This window comes from Bubalus kerabau, chromosome 20, assembly GCF_029407905.1.
Source record: "Bubalus kerabau isolate K-KA32 ecotype Philippines breed swamp buffalo chromosome 20, PCC_UOA_SB_1v2, whole genome shotgun sequence".
Lineage (NCBI taxonomy): Eukaryota > Metazoa > Chordata > Mammalia > Artiodactyla > Bovidae > Bubalus > Bubalus kerabau.
The window spans coordinates 46,147,448-46,173,999 of record NC_073643.1 but is presented as its reverse complement, the minus strand read 5'-3'; the positions used below and the strand labels follow the sequence as shown (position 1 = coordinate 46,173,999).

Below are 26,552 nucleotides of genomic sequence, written 5' to 3'. Positions count from 1 at the left end.
TGTCATTACATTTGTGAAGACATTTCATTATCTTTTTAACCAACTTAGGACATCCGGAGATCCCCTTTTATGCCTGTAATAAAGTTACTAGTCTTGGACTTTTGGTAAAATCCTTTCAAAATTCTTCTAGGGGTCTAGATATTTATTTATTGAATTAAAGCAGGTTGTTTTATTCCTCTTGCTTTGGGGGCACCAAAATACTGATGCATGGTAACTCGGTGAGGTGGTGGATATGTTAATTAGCTTGATTGTAGTGTTTATTTCACAATGTATACCTATATCAAATTGTACACCTGTTAAATCTCAGTAAAGCTGGAAGAAAGTACTGATGCAGCCTAAGTTTCCTGAATCTCAATTCTGCAGCTATATATTGATTTCTCTTTTCTGTAAGTTGCTCATAAATTCACTCATCATAGTGCTTTTCTTTTCTTCTACTAGGGTAAGCTCCTAAGTGACCATCCTGCCTCCAGTTCTTTTTTTCATCTTCCTCACCAGTTGAATTACTGTCATGTTCATAGTGTGCTGTTGAAACACTGTGAGCTCTAGCTCATCATCAAGTCTAACATACTGTGGTCTGAGTACTTTAAGTTTTTCAAAATCTCTCCTGCATTTTTCTTTAATCTGTGGGAGTAAATTTGAAATAAATATGGTTGCCAGTCTAATATCTTTAGCTTTTATAGAAAGAGAAATGAGAGAAATATTAATGATTCAGTGTCATGGGTAATTTATAAATTTAATATCTCAAAATTAGTTGAAATATAAAACATTAAAAAATGTTTGCAGATATTTCTACGTGTGAGAATCTGAATAATCCCACACTAAAAGATGCATGTAGTATTAGTGCTGGGTAGCATGTTTTATGGAGAAGGCAATGGCACCCCACTCCAGTACTCTTGCCTGGAAAATCCCATGGGCGGAGGAGCCTGGTAGGCTGCAATCCATGGGGTTGCTAAGAGTCGGACACGACTGAGCGACTTCACTTTCACTTTTCACTTTCATGCATTGGAGAAGGAAATGGCAATCCACTCCAGTGTTCTTGCCTGGAGAATCCCAGGGACAGTGGGGCCTGGTGGGCTGCCGTCCATGGGGTCACACAGAGTCGGACACGACTGAAGCGACTTAGCAGCAGCAGCATGTTTTATATTTTAAAATATTAATTTTCTCTGAATCTTTCTGACCTTGGGATCCTGGTTCCATATAAATTCTGAAGTCGACCAGCATTAAATACATTGGACCCTGTCTTTATATCTTTTTTAGGTAAAGAGCAACATGCTACATAGAAATGTTTATGACATTAATACCCTACTTGATCAATTAAAATTCATCTGATCCAGTAAATACTTGGAAAATGATATGGGCTAGATTGCTTTTTCCTATTAAGTAACTTGAACATAATTGAATATTTATTTCATAATTCATGATTTTTTGCTGCTTCCACTCATTACTCTTCTCAGGCATTAAGCTACAAACATATTCAGGATTGAGCTGAGTGTATATTGCTCTCATGCCAGACATCACTACCCCCCTTTTTCATTAAATACTTTTAGGTGATTTTTTCTGTATTTATTTCTGGTATAAGTAGACTGTAGCAAAATAGTTCTAGTTAAATTGGGGCAGCAATTAATAGGTTTCTGTTTAGAAGCATTTACTGCAGCTGTGAAATTCCACTATGTGTGTATAGCTACATTCTTGACTGTATTTGTTCTGTGACTCTGAGAGGAAAAAAAAGAAGTAAAACCTAGTCCATGTTTCTTAAAAGCAGAACTGTCAGTTCAGTAAATAACTATATGCTGCTGCTGCTAAGTCACTTCAGTCGTGTCCGACTCTGTGTGACCCCATAGACGGCAGCCCACCAGGCTCCCCTGTCCCTGGGATTCTCCAGGCAATAACACTGGAGTGGGTTGCCATTTCCTTCTCCAATGCGTGAAAGTGAAGTCGCTCAGTCATGTCTGACCCTCAGCGACCCCATGGACTGCAGCCTTCCAGGCTCCTCCATCCATGGGATTTTCTAGACAAGAGTACTGGAGTGGGGTGCCATTGCCTTCTCTGAAATAACCATATATTACAAGTAAAATGTGTACCATACTAGGGTTATAAAAAGAAGAAAACTTTTCAAAGAGCAGTCCTTTGTGGTTTGAGGAGACAGGGAATATTTCATAAAAGAGCTGACTCTTTAGTTGAAACTTAAAAGATGAGGGAAATATTCCTAGTGAAAGTAGGAAAGAAGTATGTTCTAAACTCAAAATAGCAGGCAAAATACCAAAAGTACAAACCATAATTTGTATTTGGGGATAGTGTGTATATCAGCAGGGAATGTACAACATAAAACTTAGGGTGGTTACAGTGGTGAGGGATTTAAATGTATATTCAAAGGATTTGAACTTACTTGTTTTGAAAAGTAGACTATAAAGGATTTGTGTTGTAAGAAAGGGCTTTGGGCAGTTCTGTGAAGGACAGATTATCCTAACAGGAACACTACTTAGAGCTAGTTATTTTAGTCCAGGAAGAGTTTTATGAGACTCTGAAGTATGATGGTTATCAGAATATAAAGAAGGGGACAAAAGAAATTTTTAAGATACATTAATGGCATACACTATACTTCTTAGCAGTTTGAGTCAGAAACTGACTAGAGAACTGAAATGCTCTGAAATGAACTAAAATGAAACTGTTCATGATCCCAAAAAAGTCAGTATGAGTCAAAGAAGAGTGGGTAGTAGTAATAGCTATAGTAGTTGGAGATTGGGGTGTAGGGCTCAGCTCTGTAAGCTGTGTGCAGTCTGCTGATAATTTGCTTAACACACAATGATTTTCAAAAACTAGAATGAATTGTGAGTGTCTAAAAATTGGAACTTTAAGGTAAAATACGACATTTTTGGTTCTCTTGAAATACTGGATGATTTAGTAAGTAGACTCAAATTCCTGTTTGTCAGTGTAAGCTGCTTCTGACTGCTGGCTGCCTGCTTTCGATGGATAAGTGCTCTTCAGTTCATCCTAGTTGCCACCCAGCCTAATTTGCAGTAGGTATTTAAATTCGTCACCTTTCATTGAAAGAATTAGTTATATAAAAATAGCCATAGTGATAGGAGGGTAAAGGAGCATGTTAGATTGTGCTGTTAGTATTAATCGAAAGTCTTAAAGCCTGGGATAAAAGGGTGTATGTGGATTGAAGAGGATAATAAAGAGATTTTGCTGCTGCTGATATGGTACATTTTGAAAAGTAGGGTAAAATGAGGTTGATTAATTGGTCAAAGTGTGGTTATGTATTATGTAATTTTTGAAAGTAAGGAGATTTGAGATATGATAAGCCAGATGAAAGCCATGTGGTATCTACCCCACTCCTTGACAGCAGGAATTTTGTCTTACTCATTTTATGCCTTCAGCATCTTTTCCATAGTGTTGATCACCTAAAGAGTTACAGTTAATATTGATTGAATGAGTGTTCAATTACTTTATGTTAGATGTGTCTGCAGAAACGTACAGTGGGTTAAAAAAGCAGTAGATTTGAGAAAAGCAAGCTGTATTAGTTTGGTAATGAAAACCTGAATTTAGACTTAAGGTCATATAAAAGGGGAGAAAAAGACATTTGGATGGAAGAAATGACCAATATTTGCTGGTAAACTAAAGAACACCTTGAAGGAAAATAAAGAATCAAAGTTGACTCCATGGTTACTGATCTGAAAGATTGGAACAGCAGTGCTACAAAAATTAGATATTTTGAAAAGGAATGCTAACTTGGGGATGAGAGATAAAGAATTTGGTCTTTAAATGGTGTAGTCGAAGATAGTCACTCAACAAATTTCCTTAAACCTATGCTGTTCCACTCACTGTTCAGATACTGGGGACACAGCAGTGGACAAAGCAAACAAAAATCTTTGCATTGTGGAGTTTAAGTTAGAAAAAGGTAGAATGGGCAGAAAATAATCAAAATAAATATAGAATATTGCAATACCAAAAGTGCTATAGAGCAAAATAAAGGAGAGAAAGGGAAGGGGGCACAGTTCAGTTCAGTTGCTTAGTCGTGTCCGACTCTTTGTGACCCCACAGACTGCTGCACGCCAGGCTTCCCTGTCCATCACAAACTCCTGGAGTTTACTCAAACTCTTGTCCATTGAGTCAGTGATACTATCCAACCATCTCATCCTCTCTCATCCTCTTCTCCTCCCGCCTTCAATCTTTCCTAGCAACAGGCTCTTTTCCAGTGAGTCAGTTCTTCACATCAGGTGACCAAAGTATTGGAGCTTTCTGCCACAAGGGTGGTGTTGGGCACAGTAGCTTGGGAAAATGGGGAGTAGGGAGGTGGGAGTGAGTTCAGAGCAGGAAGCCTGCAGTTTTTAATAGAGTGTTCAGAGAAGACGTCCATGAGCCAGTCATGTTGGAGCCCTGATTTGAAGGTGGTTAGTGAATGAGCCATGTAAAATTTGAAGGAATAATGTCTAATGTAGAGGGATTGACAAGTGCTAAGGTCTATGACTGGAGGTTCTTGTTGAAATTGTGATTATGAAAGGTTACAGTTGTGGGTAGTTACAAGGTCAGTATAAGATACCACTGTGGGAGTAAGTAACTGAGGTAGCATGGAAGATAAGCAGAGCAGAGTCCAGGGAAGTGAGTGTATTCAAACAATGTAAAAGCACCAGTAGTTAAGATAGGAGTTAGGTTAGAGAGAGGAATGGTGACCCACCAGCTCAGATTTTCAAGGAATAAGGGCTGGTAACCTAAAGGTCTGTAAAGACAAAGGTATTGTGGGTGTTACAATGCTGATATGAGATTCAAAGCTGAAGTGGAATGGACTGTAACAACCAAAATTAAAATTGTTTTGTAATCTTCATTATCCTGAAATAAAATAATAATCCCCAGTTGTTAAAGATTTCAAGTGAAGATTTGCAAAGGTTAAGTATGAGTTTCTATGGGTGTATTTATTACCTGACTAGCAAAGTGGAGGGAAAAAAGTTTTGAAGCCTGGCTTATCACTGATTATATAGAGATAATTGTTCATTTTTCATATGCTATTGTAAATAATAGATTTCTTTTGTTTTAACAGATGGGAAATAAGACCAAGATTGCAAAATATCCTTTACGAACTAAAACTGGATACATTCTAAAATCACAAAATACTTGTGTCAGGAGTGAAAAATTTTTGCAAAAGAAAAGAATTGGTTCAGAAACTTCACTGCTAAAAGGTGAAAAAAATAGTATGACTTTTTCACCCACTAAGGATTTATGCAAACAGTCTGTAGACAAAGACAGTCTTCATACCGAGAAAGAAATGTCATTTGCACCCCCTAATATACAGAAGACTAGAAACACCATGAATCCATTTGTAGTAGCTAAACAGAAGCCTTGTAGAAAGCATATCACAGCTGAAAATAGAAAGAGCAGTTTGGTGTGTCTAACAGAAGACCAACTACAACAAATTTTGATGACTGTAAACCAAGGAAGTAAATCTATTACCCTGACTGAGAATGAAAAGGAGGAGGAAACAAGTAAGATTTTTCTAAAATTTTAATATTTTATCAATATGTAAGTGTTTTAGAATTTCAGTTTCATTGTATTTTACCTAACTGCCTCTTAAATTCTAGTTTAGCGCATGAACTTTTAAAATAAATATTTGTTTAGAAGACATTCTCTCATATGCAAAATTACTCTTATAGTTAAAATATGCCATGTTTTATTTAACATTAATGCTAAGAATATTATTCTCATGTACCATAGCCTTAAGAAATCCAGCTTTGTGCATCTAGATGTTAGTACAGAAAGAAAGCTGTTGTGCTCATTTTAGAATGTTAGAAGGCTTTACTTAGATGAAAAATAAACATGTAAAATATTCAAAAAAATTAGTATTTCTAGTGAAAAATGACAAGAATTTTGCTATAGAGATTGGACACGAGTTGCTGAAAAGGATTATTTTCCTGGCCCTGGCTTTTGTTCTTACTGACCTTCAGTCCTTGCTAAGACTTGACAGCACTATCTTTTTAACCAATGTAAAACACTCACTTGGAAGTAGTAGAGTATTATATGCCTTCTATTTTACTAATTAGGGCATTGGATTATATTTTTAAAAGCCTTCTAGTTTCAGCTTTAAGCTAAGGATTTGTGACAATGAGTAGAAATACTATTAAAATTTTGTTAGGCAACAGTGACATAAATAAAAATAAAATTAACAGTCACCAGAAAGAGGGCCCACAACTGGTTTGGGGACCAGGTAGGTCCTTAACACTCCCATAGGGCTCATAATGGAGTAATTTACCTCCTCTTGGGGTAGATTATTCTTTGTAAAGTGAGAGTGCTAGCTTTTATCCTTAAAAGTTTTTAAAAGTTTATTACTTAAAAAATATTTTTGTGTAATTATTTGGCTGCACTGTCTTAGTTGTGATGCATGGGATCTGCAGTCTGTTTTCAGTTGTGGAGTGCAGGATCTCTAGTTGGGCTGTGGGATTTAGTTCCCCGAGGAGGGATTGCACTTGGGTCCCCTACTTTGGGAGCTCAGAGTCTTAGCCTCCGGACCACCAGGGAAGTCCTTTTTTTTAAATTTTAATTTTTATTGGAGTATAGTTGGTTTTAAGGCTTCCCAGGTGGCTCAGTGGTAAAGAATTTTTTGAGCCAAGTGTATGTGCCCTATATAAAATATTTGGAATAGATATATACAATAGTCCATGGAAAAGTTCTGCAGTCATTGATTTCCCAGCTAAATGAGAAAAATAAGGACAAGGTAATGAGTTTTTTTCTAAATCTATTTGCGTTTATTTTCCTTTAAGTTGTGATTTGTGTTATTTATATTATTTGTAAAAGTAATGTTGGCAAGAGTAAATGGAGGTTTTTTCCCTCATTGTTGTTGCTTGTTTTCTTAGTTGAAATAAAAGTTTGTATGGCTATGGCCATACCTCTGGGCCATTTAACCTCTGAGACTCAGTTTCCGTTTTTAACAAAAAGGGAATTGTAGTACCCACTGCAAGAACTGCTGTAAGAAGTAATTAATTAGATAATGTGTAAAGCAGTATTTTAAAAAAATTGTATAGCAGTATATCAAGATAAGGTATTATAATAGATGCAATTTTAGTATTAACTTTAAAACATGCATTTTGCCTTGTAGGTCAGTATAGTCTAAACAATATTCCTGATCAGCCAAAGGATGAGAACATCATGGGACTTCTCCAAAAAACTGAGACTGTTTCATCTATTCAGGATGAAAACAAATCTGTTTTAAATAAAAATCAGGTGACATCTAATCAGTGTGAGCAGAAAATTTCCACGTATGTAATTCATCTGTTACTGTGGGGTCGCCTTGGGAATATGATTTTACTTTTCCTTGATTTGTATGTGAAATATTTATTCTGAAGACTAGAGCTATTTAATGTTTTATTACTTAATATTTATGGAGTAAGTTTACGAACAAAGCTAGTGGAGGTGATGGAATTCCAGTTGAGCTATTTCAAATCCTGAAAGATGATGCTGTGAAAGTGCTGCACTCAACATGCCAGCAAATGTGGAAAACAGCAGTGGCCACAGGACTGGAAAAGGTCAGTTTTCATTCCAATCCCGAAGAAAGGCAATGCCAAAGAATGCTCAAACTACCGCACAATTACACTCATCTCACATGCTAGTAAAGTAATGCTCAAAATTTTCCAAGCCAGGCTTTAGCAATATGTGAACCGTGAACTTCCAGATGTTCAAGCTGGCTTTAGAAAAGGCAGAGGAACCAGAGATCAAATTGCCAACATCTGCTGGATCATCAAAAAAGCAAGAGAGTTCCAGAAAAACATCTATTTCTGCTTTATTGACTATGCCAAAGCCTTTGACTGTGTGGATCACAATAAACTGTGGAAAATTCTGAAAGAGATGGAAATACCAGACCACCTGACCTGCCTCTTGAGAAACCTGTATGCAGGTCAGGAAGCAATAGTTAGAATTGGACATGGAACAACAGACTGGTTCCAAATAGGAAAAGGAGTACATCAAGGCTGTATATTGTCACCCTGCTTATTTAACTTATATGAGAAATGTTGGGCTGGAAGAAGCACAAACTGGAATCAAGATTGCCAGGAGAAATATCAGTAACCTCTGATATGCAGATGACACCACCCTTATGGCAGAAAGTGAAGAAGAACTAAAAAGCCTCTTGATGAAAGTGAAAGAGGAGAGTGAAAAAGTTGGCTTAAAGCTCAGCATTCAGAAAATTAAGATCATGGCATCTGGTCCCATCACTTCATGGCAAATAGATGGGGAAACAGTGGAAACAGTGTCAGACTTTTATTTTTCTGGGCTCCAAAATCACTGCAGATGGTGACTGCAGCCATGAAATTAAAAGACGCTTACTCCTTGGACGGAAAGTTATGACCAACCTAGATAGTATATTCAAAAGCAGAGACATTACTTTGCCAACAAAGGTCCGTCTAGGCAAGGCTATGGTTTTTCCAGTGGTCATGTATGGATGCAAGAGTTGGACTGTGAAGAAAGCTGAGTGCCGAAGAATTGATGCTTTTGAACTGTAGTGTTGGAGAAGACTCTTGAGAGTCCCTTGGACCGCAAGGATATCCAACCAGTCCATTCTAAAGGAGATCAGTCCTGGGTGTTCATTGGAAGGAATGATGCTGAAGCTGAAACTCCAATACTCATGCGAAGAGTTGATTCATTGGCAAAGACTGATGCTAGGAGGGATTGGGGGCAGGAGGAGAAGGGGACAACAGAGGATGAGATGGCTGGATGGCATCACCAACTCGATGGACATGAGTTTGCGTGAACTCTGGGAGTTGGTGATGAACAGGGAGGCCTGGTGTGCTGCAATTCATGGGGTCGCAAGGAGTCGGACAAGACTGAGCGAATGAACTGAACTGAAGTTTATAGAAATGTAAAATAAGGTTTTTGTTATTTTTTTATGTTTTGTCTTAGAGAGACGGTATGGAAACCAGCTGACATATTCAGTACTCTGGGAGAAAGAGAACGTGATAGAAGTTTATTGGAAGCAAAAAAAGCCCAGTGGAGGAAAGAGCTTGGTAGGTAATTACTGCACCTTTTATTATATTAATAGTTTTGTTATCTAAGGAATATACATTGAGGATGAAATAGATCTTTCAGTATATTATCCAAAATCTTGTTTTATATCATTCACCATCTAGAGTAGTTCTCTGCAAGTGGCATAATAAACTTTATGATTTCACTTTCCTTTCAACAGTCTTTTTTTTAGTGCTCTGTGGTGTTCATCCAAAGCCACAGAATGAACATTAGTATCAGTGTCATTCTGGAGCTCAAACAAAGGTTTCTAAACATTTCTCATTTCCTGAGAATCCATTTTCATATTTTTCTATTACAGAAATTTTATAGGTTGAAAATGGTTTTATTTAAAAATATTTCATTTCAAAAATTAAAACTTTCTAATCAACAATCATCAGTAGGATACCAATCAGTATATCGCCTGTAAAAACAAGCTTATTTCTCTTTTGCAGTCTGTGGATATCATAATAAAATAATTTATAATTTGTGTTAAGTTGCATTTTAAGGTAACTAAGACAATAACTAAGAAACTCTTGTTACTTCTTGGGCTAGACTTAGGGTCCAGGTACGAGAGCTTGAAAAATACTGCAGTAATAATTGTACTTCTTAGGAATAGTTGTACTACTAAAAGCATGAAGATGGAATTCATTGTCCACTGAACTGGAAAGTTTCTAGTTAGTCATAGCCCTGCCGGGACAGGTGATCTAGAAAAAGAGATAAGCAGAAGAAACTGGGAGTGATTTTCTGTTGGAAGTCAAAGTAATAGAAGAGTGAAGAAATTAAATAAATGTATAGTAACTGTATCAGAAGGTTTGGAGATTGGATGTGTGTTTTTATCATAATTCAACTTTAAATATTTCAATACAAATTTGGACACATGATTTTATGTATTTTACTTTTCAGCAGTTATGAATAATAATGCCTGATATTTTTTAAATACTTTGTATTAGGCCCTGTACTGAGAATAAGCACTATTATTAATCTCATTTTGCAAAGTGAAAAAGGGGGTTTAGAGGAGTAAATATCAGTTTTCCCACAGTCACACAGCAGGGAAGTGGTTGACCTTCAGTTTGAACCCAGGTTTTTCTGACTTCAGTTCTAGTCTTTAAGTCTCTTAGTAATAATTGAATGAACATTACCAAAGAATAGAAGCTCACATAATTAGCATAATATAAAATATGTTATTCTGAAAAATTCCTCCTTGTTTATAATCATAGTAAAACAAACATTTTACATTCATTTATGCCATATTTAAATTTGTTTCTGATTAAATGTTTTGTTTCATATCTGTTAGAATTCTCTCTGTCTTGTGAGTTAACCTCCTTCCTCAAAAACAATTTTGAGTAGATCTTCTTAAACATCTGCACTCTTTAAGAAGGTCATGATTTGTTTACGTGATTTTTTTTTTACAGTTTTTACATATTTTTTAAAAAAGGACATTATTTACAGATGAACAGGTTGCTTTAAAGAAGAAAGAAAAAGAAGCTTCTGAAAAATGGAATAATCCATGGAAAAAATCTGAAAGTGATAAAATAGAATGGGAAAAACTTCAAATTCTGGATCGGTCTAAGGTAAGAGCATCAAAATCAGGCATTTATGGAATGTAAGATACCTTAACTGCAGTTTTTTAATGCTAAGCCTTGTTTATATCATAAAGCTTATTTTTGAAGCTTATTCATTTTTTAAAAAACTCACGCTACATTTGATGTTTTAAAATGTTATTTTGAATTAAAGTATAACCTCAACTACTCTGTATCCTATAAATAATCATACTATATACTATAATATAAACCTACTATATTGTAGATGAGTATAGAGGTTCCTGGCACCTCCTTGAGGCTCCTCTAAGAGATCTCCATGATGTTTTCAGTTCAGCTGAATCATGTCCGACTTTTTGCGATCCCATGGACTGCAGCGCGCTGGACTTCCCTGTCCCATCACCAGCTCCCAGAGCTTACTCAGACTCATGTCTATCGAGTCAGTGATGCCATCCAACCATCTCATCCTCTGTCATCCCCTTCTCCTCCCTCCTTCAATCTTTCCCAACATCAGGATCTTTTCCAGTGAGTCAGTTCTTCGTATTAGAGGGCCAAAGTATTGGAGTTCCAGCTTCAGTATCAGTCCTTCCAATGAATATTCAGGACTGATTTCCTTTAGAATGGACTGGTTGGATCTCCTTACAGTCCAGGGGACTCTCAAGAGTCTTCTCCAACACCACAGTTCAAAAGCATCACTTCTTTGGCACTCAGCTTTCTTTATAGTCCAACTCTCACATCCATACATGACTACTAGAAAAATCATAGCTTTGACTAGACGGACCTTTGTTGGCCATGATGTTTTACATGACCACAAAATTCTACCACTGACATCCATTACAAGGTTATCGAGTCAAACGTAAGTGATTGCTGATCAAACAGAAGTATATACTGTATGTCCCTCAGGGAGTGCTTCAGGGACTTTAAATTCAGTATGTGTTTAATATTAGACAAAAAAGTACTCTTGTTTTTCTATTTTTTTTTAGACTTCTGCCTGCTCTTCTTGCATTCTGTCACAGTCTCCCAGTCAGGTAATGGTGATCCATGCTGATGGGCCCTCACTGCCTCGAGCTAGTCAGACCTCACAGGTAAGTTCTAAGTGTCATTATTGTAAATACATAAACCCTTTCACATCGATTGCTGTATAATGTATTTTCCTTGAAGAAGTGAATCTCAGTACTCTTTTTTAAAAAATTATCTGTTAACTTTACTGAGTACAGTATGCTCCTTAAATTTTTTTAAAAAGTTATCAACTATTTTTTTTTTTCCTTCCTAGTGAACAATTTACATTTAACAAATGCATTCTGAAAATAAGGTAGTAAACTAAAGGTATCATTCTGGTGATAGAAGTTTTCAATACTGGTAGATTTCTTACAGAATACATCTGTTTAGGTTGTTTGCATGACAGCTTTTTTCTGCTTCATGTGGGACTGACTTCCCTACATAAAATGATTTTATAGGCTACTCAGATTATTAATATGAATTACATTTTTCTGTGTTCCCAAAAGCACTTTGACTAGCTGTTAAAAGGCAATCCATTGGTCTTCCTGGCAGTAATTTCGGAAAATTCTGTAGTTTTGAATGACAATTTTAAGTTTTTAAAATTTAGAACTTGATGCATGCAGATACTACTAAAAACTACAAATAAAACTATTCATGAAGTTGTTGAGAATTAGTTGCAAGCTTGTTTATTTTTCAACATTAGGATTGAAAAGAACTTTAATGCTAAAAATATTAAGTACTTCTATTACTGAAATGTTGGTTGAAGTGTCAATGTGTTGCTTATTTTGCATGGCTTTTTAGGTCATTTATTATCTGGGAGTAATCCATACTATATTAATGCAAATAAAGAATTAACCATTTGAGGTGATTTTGCATTTTTTTTTTTTTAATGATAACGTTTGTCTTTTCTTTTGTAATCTAGAAAACCAGTAAAGTTATTTATACTGTGGAGTCAGAGATAGGGCTTGGGAGTGGGAGAAAGACTAGAAAGGAAAACATATACTAAATCTAGAACTGAACAACCAAAGATTAGGGTATGATTATGTTTGCATATTTTTAGTATTTAAATATAGTTTTTAATGTATTTTAGTATAAATGTGGTTAAGATAATGGAGAGGTACTACTGAGGGGACATGAACTAACTGGGTAACAAAAAAAAATCTACCTTTAAATACTTGAAAGTTGTTGGTTTCACAAATTGCAGCCATAGCCACAAGCATTTCTTTTATTTGAATGAATATTAAGTCAACATCTTCATGTAACTGAGAAATTCACTTGCAGGCAGAATCATCAAGGCCAGTTTTGTTAAAACAGGAGGTAATGCATATAAAGTGTGTAGGACAGTGACTGATGTAACAAGTGTTGAATGAAGGTTTGCTGAGGTTACAATTCACAAAGCACAGGACCATTCTGAGCCCTGAGGGTGTTAGAAGTTAGTCCTCCCACCATCTTCTTTTCTTCTCCTCTTGATTCTCAATCTTATTCCTCCTTCCCCAGTTGAATGGTCCTGTATTCTCTTTCCTGTATTGTTCAACTTAAACATTCTTTTACACTCTGCAACTTAAAATTTCTTTTTGTGTTTCTAAGAAATATTTCACTTACAGCCTCAGCCTTTTTGACAATACCTCATTTTCATGAAACCTTGGCTTTCTCTAATGACTATACCCCTCCCTGGGAAGCCTTTTATTAAGAAGAGTATATTTTTTCATACTCTCTAACATGGGATAGAAAGTGTGGTTATCATTCTGCTAGCTTCCTATTGCTACCACCAGACTGTAGTTCTGCAGTTGGACAACAAAATATTCTTCTAATTTTTCACCCTTTTTTTGGTGGTAAAATATACATAACATAAAATTAATCATTTTGGGACTTCCCTAGCAGTCCAGCAGTTAATAAGACTCAGCATTTTCACTGCTGTGTGCCTGGGTTCTGTCTCTGGTTGGGGAACTAAAATCCTACAAGACATGTGATATGGCCAAAAAAATACAGTATTAATCATTTCTAAGTATATACTATGCCAAAGCCTTTGACTATATGGATCACAATAAACTGTGGAAAATTCTGAAAGAGATGGGAATACCAGATCACCTGACCTGCCTCTTGAGAAACCTGTATGCAGGTCAGGAAGCAACAGATAGAACTGGACATGGAACAACAGACTGGTTCCAAATAGGAAAAGGAGTACATCAAGGCTGTATATTGTCACTCTGCTTATTTAACTTCTATGCAGAGTACATCATGAGAAACGCTGGGCTGGAGGAAGCACAAGCTGGAATCAAGATTGCCGGGAGAAATATCAATAACCTCAGATATGCAGATGACACCACCCTGATGGCAGAAAGCGAAGAAGAACTAAAGAGCCTCTTGATGAAAGTGAAAGAGGAGAGGGAAAAAGTTGGCTTAAAGCTCAACATTCAGAAAATTAAGATCATGGCATCTGGTCCCATCACTTCATGGCAAATAGATGGGGAAACAGTGGACACAGTGGCTGACTTTATTTTTGGGGGCTCCAAAATCACTGCAGATGGTGATTGCAGCCATGAAATTAAAAGACGTTTACTCCTTGGAAGGAAAGTTATGACCAACCTAGACAGCATATTACAAAGCAGAGATATTTACCTGGCCAACAGAGGTCTGTCTAGTCAAGGCTGTGGTTTTTCCTGTGGTCATGTATGGATGTGAGAGTTGGACTAAAGGAAGGCTGAGCGCCGAAGAATTGATGCTTTTGAACTGTGGTGTTGGAGAAGACTCTTGAGAGTCCCTTGGACTGCAAGGAGATCAGTCGTGGGTGTTCACTGGAAGAACTGATGTTGAAGCTGAAACTCCAATACTTTGACCACCTAATGAGAAGATCTGACTCATTTGAAAAGACCCTGATGCTGGGAAAGATTTAGGGTAAGAGGAGAAGGGGACGACAGAGGATGAGATGGCTGGATCGCATCACCAACTCAATGGACATGGGATTGGGTGAACTCCGGGAGTTGGTGATGGACAGGGAGGCCTGGTGTGCTGCGTTTCATGGGGTCGCAAAGAGCGGGACACGACTGAGCAACTGAACTGAACTGAAGTATACACTCAAGTGGCATTAAGTGCATTCACATTGTCTTTCAACCATTGCCACCATCCATCTCCAGAATGTTTTCATCATTCCAAACTGAAACAGTACCCATTAAACAGTAACTCCCCATTTCTCCCTCCCCTTAGCCCCTGGCAACTACCATTCTACTTCCTGTTTCTATGAATTTGACTATTCTCAGTATGTTTAAGTGTACTCACACGGTATTATCACTTTTTGGCTATTCAACATAATGCTCTTACGAGCCTTGATGTACAAATAATCTTTCCACGTCTGTATTTTCAATTCTTTTGGATCTGTATCTGTAATTAGAGTTGCTGGATTATATGGTAATTTTATGTTTTATCTTTTTTTTTTTAGTTTAAAAAAATTTTTTTTTCTTTTTTTTTTTTTTTTTTTTTTGCTGTTCTCTGTTGCTGTTCGGGCTTTCTGTAGTTGTGGTGTGGTGTGCAGGTTGCTCATTGTGGTGGCTTCTCATTGCAGAGCATGGAGTCTAGGGTGCATGTGGGCTTCAGTAGTTGTGGTGTGTGGGCTTAGTTGCTCTGCAGCATGTGGGTTCTTCCTGGATCAGGGACTGAACCCATATCCCCTGTATTGGCAGGTGAATTCTCACCCACTGGACCATCAGGAAAGTCCCTTTGTGTTATCTTTCTATGTTAAATTTTTACCAATTTGAAAATTTTATTTTTAATTGTTACACTGTTTGCACAATTGCTTCACTATTGTCCATTCCTGTCAGCAGTGCACAAGGGTTCTGATTTCTCTACATCTTCACTAGCACTTGTTTTTTCTATTCTTTTCAGTAATAGCCATCCTAATGAATCTAATTGTAGTTCTGATTTACATTTCGCTAATGACTCATGATGTTGAACATTTTTTCATGTGCCTATTGGCCATTTGTGTATCTTCTTTGGAGAGATGTCTATAAGTCTTTTGTCCATTTTTAAATTAGATTTTCTTTTCTGTTGTTGTGTTGTAGAACTTTATATATTCTGGCTATTAACTCCTTATCAGATACATAGTTTACAGATATTTTCTTCTATTTCATGAGTTGCCTTTTCACTTACTTCATAGTGTCCTTTGATATATAAAAGTTTTAAATTTTGATGAAGTCCATTTTATCTTTTTGTTCTTGCCTGAGCTATTGGTGTCATATCCAAGAAATCATTGCCAAATCTAACATTGTGGAGTTTTTTTCCTGTAAGTTTTCTTCTACAGTAGTTTTATAGTTTTAGTCTTTGATCTGTTTTGAGTTAGTTTTTCCATATGGTGTAAGGTAAGCATCCAGCTTCATTCTTTTGCACATGAATATCCAGTTTTCCCAGCACCAGATTGTTCTTTCCCCATTGAATCATCTTGGCACCCTTGTCAAAATTCATTAAACTGTATATGAAAGGATTTTTTTCTGGGCTCTCCATTCTATTCAGTTGTTCTGTATGTCTGTCTGTATGCCACCATGTCAGTGTTTTGATTACCATATCTTTGTAGTAAATTTTAAAATCAGAATGTGTTAAGTCCTCCAATTTTGTTTCTTTTTTTTCAATCTTGTTTGCCTAGTCAGGGTTCCTTTTCATATGTGTTTCAGGATGAATTTTTCCATTTCTGCAAAAAACATCAAAATTTTCATAGGGAAATTTTCTTTCAAGTTTTGACTCTTTAGCTTGCTTTAGGTAATCCTGACAATATGAAGCATTCCTATCCATGCAGGTAGAATTTCTTTCTATTTCTTTGTGTCTTTAATTTCCATCAGTAGTGTTTTGTAGTTTTCTGTGTACATGTATTTGGCCTACTTATTTAAAAGTATTTTACTCTTAGTATTTGCTGCTGTTGTACATGGGATTGTTTTCTTAATTTTGTTTTCCTGGGTTACTCATTTTTAGTGTGTAGAGATGCAACTGGTATTTTCTCTTGGGTTTATATCTTGCAACTTTGCCAAATTTGTTTTAGTCTAATAGTTTTGTGTGTGTGTGTGTAGACTTTTGAAGGTCGTGGTTATTGTGCATCGTGTGAGTTTGATTTGGATCCTTTTTGGTATTATGCTTTCTTAATGTGTATACACAAACAGTGGTCCACATTAATGCCCAGGGTATTCATATATGCATTATCGTCACTGAATCATGTATCTCTATCTTTCCCTTTTTTGACTTTTCAACTCTCTGACTTATGTTACAGAATATTTCTGACACACAAAAGGATACGTTGATCTTAAAAAACAAAAGAGCCAATTATTTTGCTAACATATAATATGAGTTTATTTGGGAATGGTAGAGAATTATAATTTGGGATAAGCCAATGATGACAAACCACAGGCAAGTTTGGAGAACAGAGGAGATGGACATCCTTTTATAGAGGAAAGGGGAAAATTGGGGAGGGCTGTGGTGGCTGTAGGTGATGGAAAGCTTGTTGCTGGTCAGAAGAAAATTTTGTTTGGGTCTGTAAGCTATGGTGAGTCATACAAGAGTGGCAGCTCCCCCTTCAGAGCTTCCTGATTCCATTTTAAATGAGGCTTCCTTTATTCATTTTCACAGATACAAAGGATAATCCATAACACATCTCTATCTATGTCCTGTACCCAAAGAAGTCATTATAGCATAGTCAGAGTTCAGGGAGAATTTCTATAGATTTACACCAGTTACGGGATGGGACTTTTTAAAAGTTTTTATATCTTTTTATTGAAATATAGTTGCTTTACAATGTTCTGTTAATTTCTGCTGTACAACAACATGAATCAGCCATGATGTTGTTCAGTCGCCAAGTCATGTTCGCCCTCTGCGACCCCATGAACTGCAGTGTGCTAGCCTTCTTTGTCCTTCTCCCTGAGATTGCTTAAACTCATGTCCATTGAGTCAGTGACGCCTTCCAACCATCTTACCCTCTTTTGCCCTCTTCCTCTTGCCATCAATCTTTCCCAGCATCAGGGTCTTTTCTAATGAATCAGCCCTTTGCATCAGATGGCCAAAGTATTGGAGCTTCAGTCCTTCCAATGAATATTCAAGGTTGATATACTTTAGGATTGACTGTTTTGATCTCCTTGCTGTCCAAGGGACTCTCAAGAGTCTTCTCCAGCAATGCAATTCTGAAGCATCGATTTTTCGGTGCTCAGCCTTTCTTATAGTTCAACTCTCACATCCATACATGATACTGGAAAAAAAGATAGCTTTGACTAGATGGACCTTTGTTGGTAAAGTGATGTCTCTGCTTTTTAATATGCTGTCTAGGTTTGTCATAGCTTTTTTCCCAAGGAGCCAAGCATCTTTTAATTTCATGGCTGCAGTCACTGTCCACGGTGATTTTGGAGTCTGAGGAAATAAAATCTGTCACTGTTTCCATTTTTTCCACATCTAGTTGCCATGAAGTGATGGGACCAGGTGCCATGATCTTCATTTTTTCAATGTTGAGTTTTAAGCCAGCTTTTTCACTCTCCTCTTTTACCTTCATCAAGAGGCTCTTTAGTTCCTCTTCACTTTCTGGCATTAGGGTGGTATCATCTGCATATCTGAGGCTGCTGATATTTCTCTGGTCAATCTTGATTCCAGCTTGTGATTCATACAGCCTGGCATTTCTCATCATATACTCTGCATATAAGTTAAATAAGCAGGTGGCAATGTACAGCCTCAATGTACTCCTTTACCAGTTTTGAAGCAGTCCGTTATTCCATGTCCAGTGATAACTGTTGCTTCTTGTCCTGCATACAGGTTTCTCAGGAGGCAGGTAAGGTGATCAGGTATGCCCATCTCTTTTAAGAATTTTCCACAGTTTGTTGTGATCCACACAGTCAAAGGTTTTAGCATAATCATGAAGCAGAAGTAGATTTTTTTTTTTTAATTCCCTTGCTTTTTCTGTGATCCAGCAGATCATAGAAATTGGCAGTTTGATCTCTGGTTCCTCTGCCTTTTCTGAATCCAGCTTGTGTATCTGGAAGTTCTCAGTTCACCTACTGCTAAAGCCTAGCTTGAAAGATTTTGAGCATAATCTTGCTAGCATGTGAAATGAGTGCAATTGTATGGTTATTTGAACATTCTTTGGCATTGCCTTTCTTTGGGATTGGAAATGAAAACTGACCTTTTCTAGTCTTGTGGCCACTGCTGAGTTTTCCAGATTTGCTAGCATATTGAGTGCAGCATTTTCACAGCATCATCTTTTAGGACTTGAAATTGCTCTGCTGGAATTCCATCACCTCCACTAGCTTTGTTTGTAGTGATGCTTCCTAAGGCCCACTTGACTTCACACTCCAGGACCTCAGGCTCTAGGTGAGTGACCACACCATTGTGGTTATCTGGGTCAGTAAGAACTTTTTTGTTTAGTTCTTGTGTGTATTCTTGCCACCTCTTAATCTCTTCTGCTGTTTCTTGCTGTTTCTGTCCTTTATTATGCCCATCTTTGCATGAAATGTTCCCTTAGTATCTCTGATTTTCTTAAAGAGATCTCTAGTTTTTCCCATTCTATTGTTTTCTTCTCTTTCTTTGCATTGTTCATTCAGGAAGACTTTATCTCTCCTTGCTATTTTCTGGAACCCTGCATTCAGATGGGTATATCTTTCCTTTTCTCCCTTGCCTTTTGCTGCTTTTCTTTTCTCAGTTATTTGTAAGGCCTCCTCAGACAACCACTTTGCCTTCTTGCGTTTCTTTTTCTTGGGGATGGTTTTGGTCACCACCTCTTGTACAGTGTTATGAACCTCTGTCCATATTTCTTCGGGCATTCTGTCCACCAGATCTAATCCCTTGAATCTGTTTGTCACCTCTACTGTGTAATAAGGGATTTGATTTAGGACATACCTGAATGGCCTAGTGGTTTTCCCTAATTTCTTCAATTTGAGCCTGAATTTTGCAATAAGGAGCTAATGGAATGAGCCACAGTCAACTCCAGGTCTGACTGTATACAGCTTCTCCATCTTCAGCTACAAAGAATATAATCAGTCTGATATCAGTATTGACCATATGGTGATGTTCATGTGTAGAGTTATCTCCTGTGTTGTTGAAAGACGGTGTTTGCCATGACCAGTGTGTTCTCTTTACAAAACTCTGTTAGACTTTGCTGTGCTTTGTTTTGTACTCCAAGGCCAACTTTGCTGTTTTTCCAGGTATCTCTTGACTTTCTACTTTTGCATCCAGTCCCCTATGATGAAAAGAACTTTTGTTGTTGTTGTTATTGTTCTAGAAGGCATTGTAGGTCTTCATAGAATCGTTCAGCTTCTTCAGCATTAGTGTTTGGGGCATAGACTTTGATTACTATGATGTTGAATGGTTTGTCTTGGAAACGAGCCCAGATCATTCGGTCGTTTTTGAGACTGTATCCAAGTTTGCATTTCAAACTCTTTTGTTTATTATGAGGGCTACTCCATTTCTTCTAAGGGATTCTTGCCCATAGTAGTAGATGCAGTGGTCATTGGAATTAAATTTGCCCATTCCCGTCCATTTTATTTCACTGATTCCTAAAATGGCCATGTTCACTCTTGCCATGTCCTGCTTGACCACATCCAATTTACCTTGATTCATGGACCTGACATTCCAGGTTCCTATGCAGTATTGTTCTTTGCAGCATCAGACTTGACTTTCACCACCAGATACGTCCACAACTGGACATCATTTCCACTTTGGCTCAGCCTCTTCATTCTTTCTTGAGCTGAAAGAACATAGCCTGAACATTCTTTCTTGAGCTATTTCTCTGCTCTTCCCCAATAGCATATTGGATACCTACTTGACCTGGGAGGCTCATCTTTCATTGTCATATCTTTTTTGCTTTTTCATACTGTTCATGGGATTCTCAAGGCAAGAATACTGAAGTGGTTTGCCATTCTCTTCTCCAGTGGATTACGTTTTGTCAGGCCCTGACTAGCAGGGCCATGCCCTTCAGCTGTTTCACATAGCTGGAGGACACGCCCAGTGGCATGGTTGTACCACTGCTGGTCCTCTTGAATGTGTGAACCTTCACCTGTCACTGGATGTTGGTCAACATGTTGCCTGGGGGCCTGGGCAAAGGCCCTCCTGGAGTTGTTGGTTGGAACCAGTCAACCCTGAAATCCAAAGATGCTTGCTCCTTGAAAGAAAAGCTATGACCAATGTAGACAGCATATTGAAAAGCAGACATTACTTTCCTGACAAACGTCTGTCTAGTCAAAGCTATGGTTTTTCCAGTAGTCATGTATGGATGTGAGAGTTGGACCATAAAGAAAGCTGAGCGCTGAAGAATTGATGCTTTTGAACTGTGGTGTTGAAGAAAACTCTTGAGAGTCCCTTGGACAGCAAGGAGATCCAACCAGTCCATTCTAAAGGAAATCAGTCCTGAATATTCATTGGAAGGACTGATGCTGAAGCTGAAGCTCCAATACTTGGACTACCTGATATGAAGAACTGACTCATTTGAAAAGACCCTGATGCTGGCAAGATTGAAGGCAGGAGGAGAAGGGGACAACAGAGGATGAGATGGTTGGATGACATCACGGACTCAATGGACATGAGTTTGAGAAAGCTCCGGGAGTTGATGATGGACAGGGAGGCCTGGCGTGCTTCAGTCCATGGGGTCGCAAAGAGTCAGGCACAACTGAGTGAACTGTACTGAACCCATTTTTTGATTGGATTGTTTTTTATATTGAGCTCCATGAGCTGTTTGTATATTTTGGAGATTGATTATTCCTTTGTATGTTTCATTTGCAAATATTTTCTCTTATTCTGAGGGTTGTCTTTTCATCTTGTTCATGGTTTTCTTTTCCTGTGCAAAAGCTTTTAAGTTTAGTTAGGTCCCAATTGTTTGTTTTTATTTTCATTATTCCGAGAGGTGGATCAAAAAAGATCTTGCTGTGATTGATGTCAAAAAGTATTTTTCCTTTGTTTTCCTCCAAGAGTTTTATAGTATCCAGTCTTACATTTAGGTCTCTAATCCATTTTCAGTTTATTTTTGTGTATGGTTTTAAGCAGTGTCCTAATTTCATTCTTTTACCTGTAGCTATCCAGATTTTCCAGCACCACTTACTACAGAGGCCTCTTTTCTCAATTGTATATTCTTATCTCCTTTGTCATAGATTAGGCAACAAAGTTGCATGGGTTAATCTCTGGGCTTTCTATCCTTTACCATTGGTCTATATTTGTTTTTGTTGCCAGTACCATACTGTTTTGACTAATACAGTTTGAATTTGGAGAGCCTGATTGTTCCTATTCCATTTTTCTTTCTTAAGATTACTTTGGTTATTCGGGGTCTTTTGTGTTTCCATACAAATTGTAAAATCTGTTATTTTAATTCTGTAAAGAATGTCACTGGTAGTTTGATAGGCATTGCATTGAATTTGTATAATGCTTTGGGTAGTATATTCATTTTCATGATACTCTTCCAATCCAGTATGGTGGTATATTTCTCTGATTGTAGCCTCTTTGATTTCTTTCATCAGTGTTTCATAGTTTTCTGAGTACAGTTCTTTTGTTTCCTTAGGTAGATTTATTCCTCAGTATTCTTTTTGTTGTCATGGTAAATGAGATTGTTTAATTTTATTTCTGCTCTTTTGTTGTTAGTATATAGGAATGTAAGAGATTTCTATGCATTAATTTTATATCCTGCAACTTTACCAAATTCGTTGATTAGGTCCAGTAGTTTTCTGGTGGAGTGTTGAGGATTTTCTGTGTATAGTAACATGTCATCTGCAAACAGTTATGGTTTTACTTCTTTTCCAATCTATATTCCTTTTATTTCATTTTCTTCTCTGATCACCATGGCAGGGACTTCCAAAAATATATTGAATAAGAGTGGCAAGAGTGTACGTTCATGTCTTGTTCTTAGGGGAAGTTCTTTTCAGTTTTTTGCCATTGAGAATTATGTTTGCTGCGGGTTTGTGATATATAGCCCTTAATTATATTGAGGTATGTTCCTTCTTTGTCCATTTTCTGAACAGTTCTTATCATAAATGGGTGTTGAATTTTGTCAAAAACTTTTTCAACATCTATTGAGATGATCATATGATTTTTATTTAATTTATTATTAATATGGAGTATCACATTGATTTGTGTATATTGAAGAATCCTTGCATTCCATGGAGAAATCACTATTCATCATGGTGTTGTTAGATTTTGTTTGCTAGTATTTTGTTGAGGATTTTTTGGGTCTATGTTCATCAGTGATACTGGTCTATAATTTTCTTTTTTTGTGATATCTTTGTCTGGTTTTGGTATCAGGGTGATGGTGATCTTGTGGTATTAATTTGGGAGTGTTTCTCCCTCTACAATATTTTGAAAGAGTTTTAGAAGAATAGGTGTAGGTTCTTCTCTAAATGTTTGATAGAATTTGCCTGTGAAGCCATCTGGTCCTGGACTTCTGTTTGTCAGAAGATTTTAGTTACAGTTTCAATTTCAATCTGATCTGTATTTTCTAATTCTCCATGTTCAGTTTTGAAAAGTTACACCTTTAGGTCCATTTCTTACAGGTTGTCCATTTCATTGGTGTAGAGTTGCTTGTAGTAGACTCTTAAATCCATAGTGTTTCTGTGTCAGTTGTGATTTCTCCTTTTTCATCTAATTTTATTAATTTGATTCCTCTCTTTTTTATTTCTTGAGGAGTCTGGTTTAAGTTTTATCAATTTTTTAAATCTAATCTTCTCTAAGAACCAACTTTTGTTTTTATTGATCTTTGCTACTCTTTTCTTTGTTTCTATTTCATTTATTTGTGCTCTGATCTTTATGATTTCTTTTCTTCTACTGACTTTGGGTTTTCCTTGTTCTTCTTTCTCTAATTGCTTTAGGCGTAAGATTAGATTGTTTATTTGAGATTTTTCTTGTTTCTTGAGGTGAGATTGAAGTGCTATAAAGTTTTCTCTTAGAACTGCTTTTGCTGGGTCCCATAGGTTTTGGGTCATCGTCAGTGTCATTTCATTGTCATTTGTTTCTGTGTATTTTTTAAATTTCCTCTTTAATTTCTGTAGTGATCACTTGGTTATTTATAGCATCACACTGTTTAACCTGTGTGTGTGTGTGTTTTACAGGGTTTTTTTCCCCCTGCAATTGATTTTTAATCTCATAGCATTGTGGTTGGAAAAGATGCTTGATAAAATTTCAGTTTTCTTAGGTTTTCCAAGGCTTGATTTGTGACTCAAGATATAATCTATCCTGAAGAATGTTCCGTGTGCTTTTGAGAAGAAGGCGTATTCTTCTGCTTTCAGATGTAATATCCTATAAATAGCAATTAAATCTATCTGGTCTATTGTGTCATTTAAAGCTTGTGTTTCCTTGGTTTCTGCCTGAATTATGTGTCCACTGGTGTAAGTGGGTGTTAAAATCTCCCACAATTACTGTGTTACTGTCAGTTTTTCCTTCTAGGGTTGTTAGCATTTGCCTTATGTGTTGAGGTGCTCCTATGTTAGATGCATAAATATTTATGAATATAAATTTATATATAAAAGATATAAAAATTATATCTTCTTCTTGAATTGATTCCCTGATCATTATGTAGTATCCTTATCTCTTGTGGCAGTTTTTATTTTAGGCTATTTTGTCTGATAAGAATATTGCTGCTCCAGCTTTCTTTTGATTTCCATTTGCGTGGAGTATCTTTTTCCACCCTCTTACTTTCAGTCTGTATGTGTCTGAAGTGGGTCTCCTGTAGGTAGCCTATACACAGGTTTTGTTTAGTATCCATTCAGCCAGTCTGTGTCATTTGGTTGGGGCATTTGATCCATATGCAGTTAAAGAAATTACTGATGTATACATTCCTGTTGCCATTTTCTTAATTGTTTGGGGTTTGGTTTTGTGGGTTTTTTTTATTCTCTTGTGTTTTCTGCCTAGAGAAGTTCCTTTAGCATTTGTTTAAAGGCTAGCTTGGTAGTGTTGAATTCTGAGCTTTTGCTTGTCTGTAAGGCCTTTGATTTCTCCATTAAATTTGAATGAGATCCATGCTCGGTAGAGTAATCTCGGTTGTAGGTTTTTCGCTTTCCTCACTTTAAATATATCCTGCCACTCCTTTCTGGCCTGCAGAGTTTCTGCTGAACAATTAGCTGATAGCCTTATGGGGATTCCCTTGTATGTTATTTTTTGCTTTTCCCTTGCTGCTTTTCATGTTTGTTTGTTTGTTTGTATTTAATTTTTGTTAGTTTGATTAATATATGTCTTGATGTGTTTCTTCTAGGATTTATCTTGTTTGGGACTCTTTAACAGTGTGTCACAATGCAGTAGACTAAAAATGGGATGCATAGAACCTTTATATTCCATCTGTTGTCTCGTTACTTTAGAATCATGGGAAGAGTGCTTGAGAATTATGAAGCCCTATCCACAGTAGAAATGGGTTTTGTCTAAGTTATAACCTTGTCCAAATACACTGATGGCCTAATTTCAGAAGAAATAAATACCATAGCCTGACCAGAATAAACCAGTCCTAGCTAAAGCTTCCCTTTGCCTCTCTCTATACAGGGCAGTCTTGGAATCAGCGGATCCCCGTTTCAGTCCTCCAAAATTGAACTTTATGAGAAAAGTCCTCTTCATTTTTGAAGACTGAGTGGGGAGAATTCCCCTCATGGTCCAGTGGTTAGGACTCCTTGCTTCTTCTGCACGAGTTCAATACCGGTCAAGGAACTAAGTTCTTCCCACATGCTGCACAGCCAAAAAGACAAACAATTGATGGGGTCTCTTTGCCTTATCAGAAAGATTTAATAATTAAACAAGAAAGTTGAATTGTTTGACGGCCTGTTAGGATCCAAGAAGTGTACTACATACTTCATATGCCTGTGAATTACTTTTTAGAGTAAGAGGCAGAACTTGGTATAGACAACAACTAAACAGGTGGAAGAGAGCACTCGAGTCATTGTGTATGCCAGTTACCCATAACGCTAGACCTGAGTGTGGGTGGGAGTCTAAAGTGGTATAGCCATTATGAAAAACAGTATGGAGGTTCCTCTAAAAATTAAAAACAGAGCTACCATACAGTCCAGCAGTTCTATTTCTGGATTTTTTTTCCCTCTGGAAAAATCCCACTAAATCAGAAAGATATATGCACCCCATGTTCGTTTCAGCATTGATTACTCTAGGGAAGATATAGAAACAACCTAAGTGTGTCTGTCAATAGATGAATGGATAAAGATTTGGTATATGCATTCGGCCATAAAAACAAATGAAATCCTGTTGTTTGTGAAAACATGAATGGACCTAGAAGGTATTAATGCTAAGTGAAGTCAGTCAGAGAAAGACAAATATGATTTCAGTTACATGCGGAATCTAGAAAACAAATGAATAGAACATAATGAAGCCAACAGTCTCATAGATGCAGAGAATAAACAAGTGGTATTGCCAGAGAGGAGGAATATAGAGGGTGGCAGGATAAGTGAAATAGGTAAGAAAAATTAAGAGGTATAAACTTACAGTTAGAAAATAAATGAGTCATGGGGATAAAATATACAGCATAGGTAATATAGTCAATAATATTGTAATAACTTTGCATGGTGACAGATGGTAACAAGACTTATTGTGATCATCTTGTAATGTATAGATATATTGAATCACAATTTTGTGCACCTAGAACTAACATAGTGTTGCAATTTGGTTTTACTTAAATTTAACAATTAAAAGGGAAGAAAATAAGGGTACCAGTCAGTGAAACATGTAATGAGTAAAAATGGCATTGCAGGTAGAGAGAGAATCATTAGTAAGCTAATAATTAGGAAAAGTTAGATGAAGTGAGTAAATGGCTGGAAAAATTGTAACTTACAGTTGACTTAAAAAGAAGTAGAAAGCTTGCATACTCCTGGTTAAAGTAATGGTAGATCTGGGTTTTTAAAAAAAGAAAGAAGAGCAACTTACCATAAGGAAAATAAATGACTACATGGTTTTACTGACAATTTCTATGTAACTTTAAAGAAATAAGTCCCAAATTTAATCAGATTTCTAGGCAGTAGAAATTTGAAATGGCCCCCTGTTCATTCTGTAAGCCCAGTATAAATTTGTTGTTAAAAGCCAGAAAAATAACAAAAAAGGAAAATTAGGTTTATT

The 26,552-nt window shown here is 36.8% G+C and overlaps 1 protein-coding gene and 1 long non-coding RNA gene across 14 annotated transcripts in view; both read left to right on the top strand.

Moving 5' to 3' along the window:
- CCDC66 (coiled-coil domain containing 66) overlaps positions 1-26,552 on the top strand; it is a 132,214-nt gene that overhangs the window by 83,019 nt on the left and 22,643 nt on the right. For 8 of the 13 annotated variants that reach the window (XM_055558171.1, XM_055558175.1, XM_055558172.1 and 5 more), the window contains 5 exons: positions 5,039-5,480; positions 7,088-7,247; positions 8,884-8,987; positions 10,435-10,556; positions 11,507-11,608. In XM_055558171.1, the coding sequence (XP_055414146.1) occupies positions 5,039-5,480; positions 7,088-7,247; positions 8,884-8,987; positions 10,435-10,556; positions 11,507-11,608 (930 nt within the window). Of the gene's footprint in view, positions 1-2,930; positions 3,022-5,038; positions 5,481-7,087; positions 7,248-8,883; positions 8,988-10,434; positions 10,557-11,506; positions 11,609-26,552 lie in introns of all 13 variants that reach the window. The other 5 variants (XM_055558177.1, XM_055558180.1, XM_055558181.1 and 2 more) reach the window with 3 other exon arrangements.
- On the top strand, positions 17,889-25,244 carry LOC129635303 (uncharacterized). The gene is made up of 2 exons (XR_008706213.1): positions 17,889-18,848; positions 24,981-25,244. It is a non-coding gene; the product is annotated as an uncharacterized LOC129635303 (long non-coding RNA).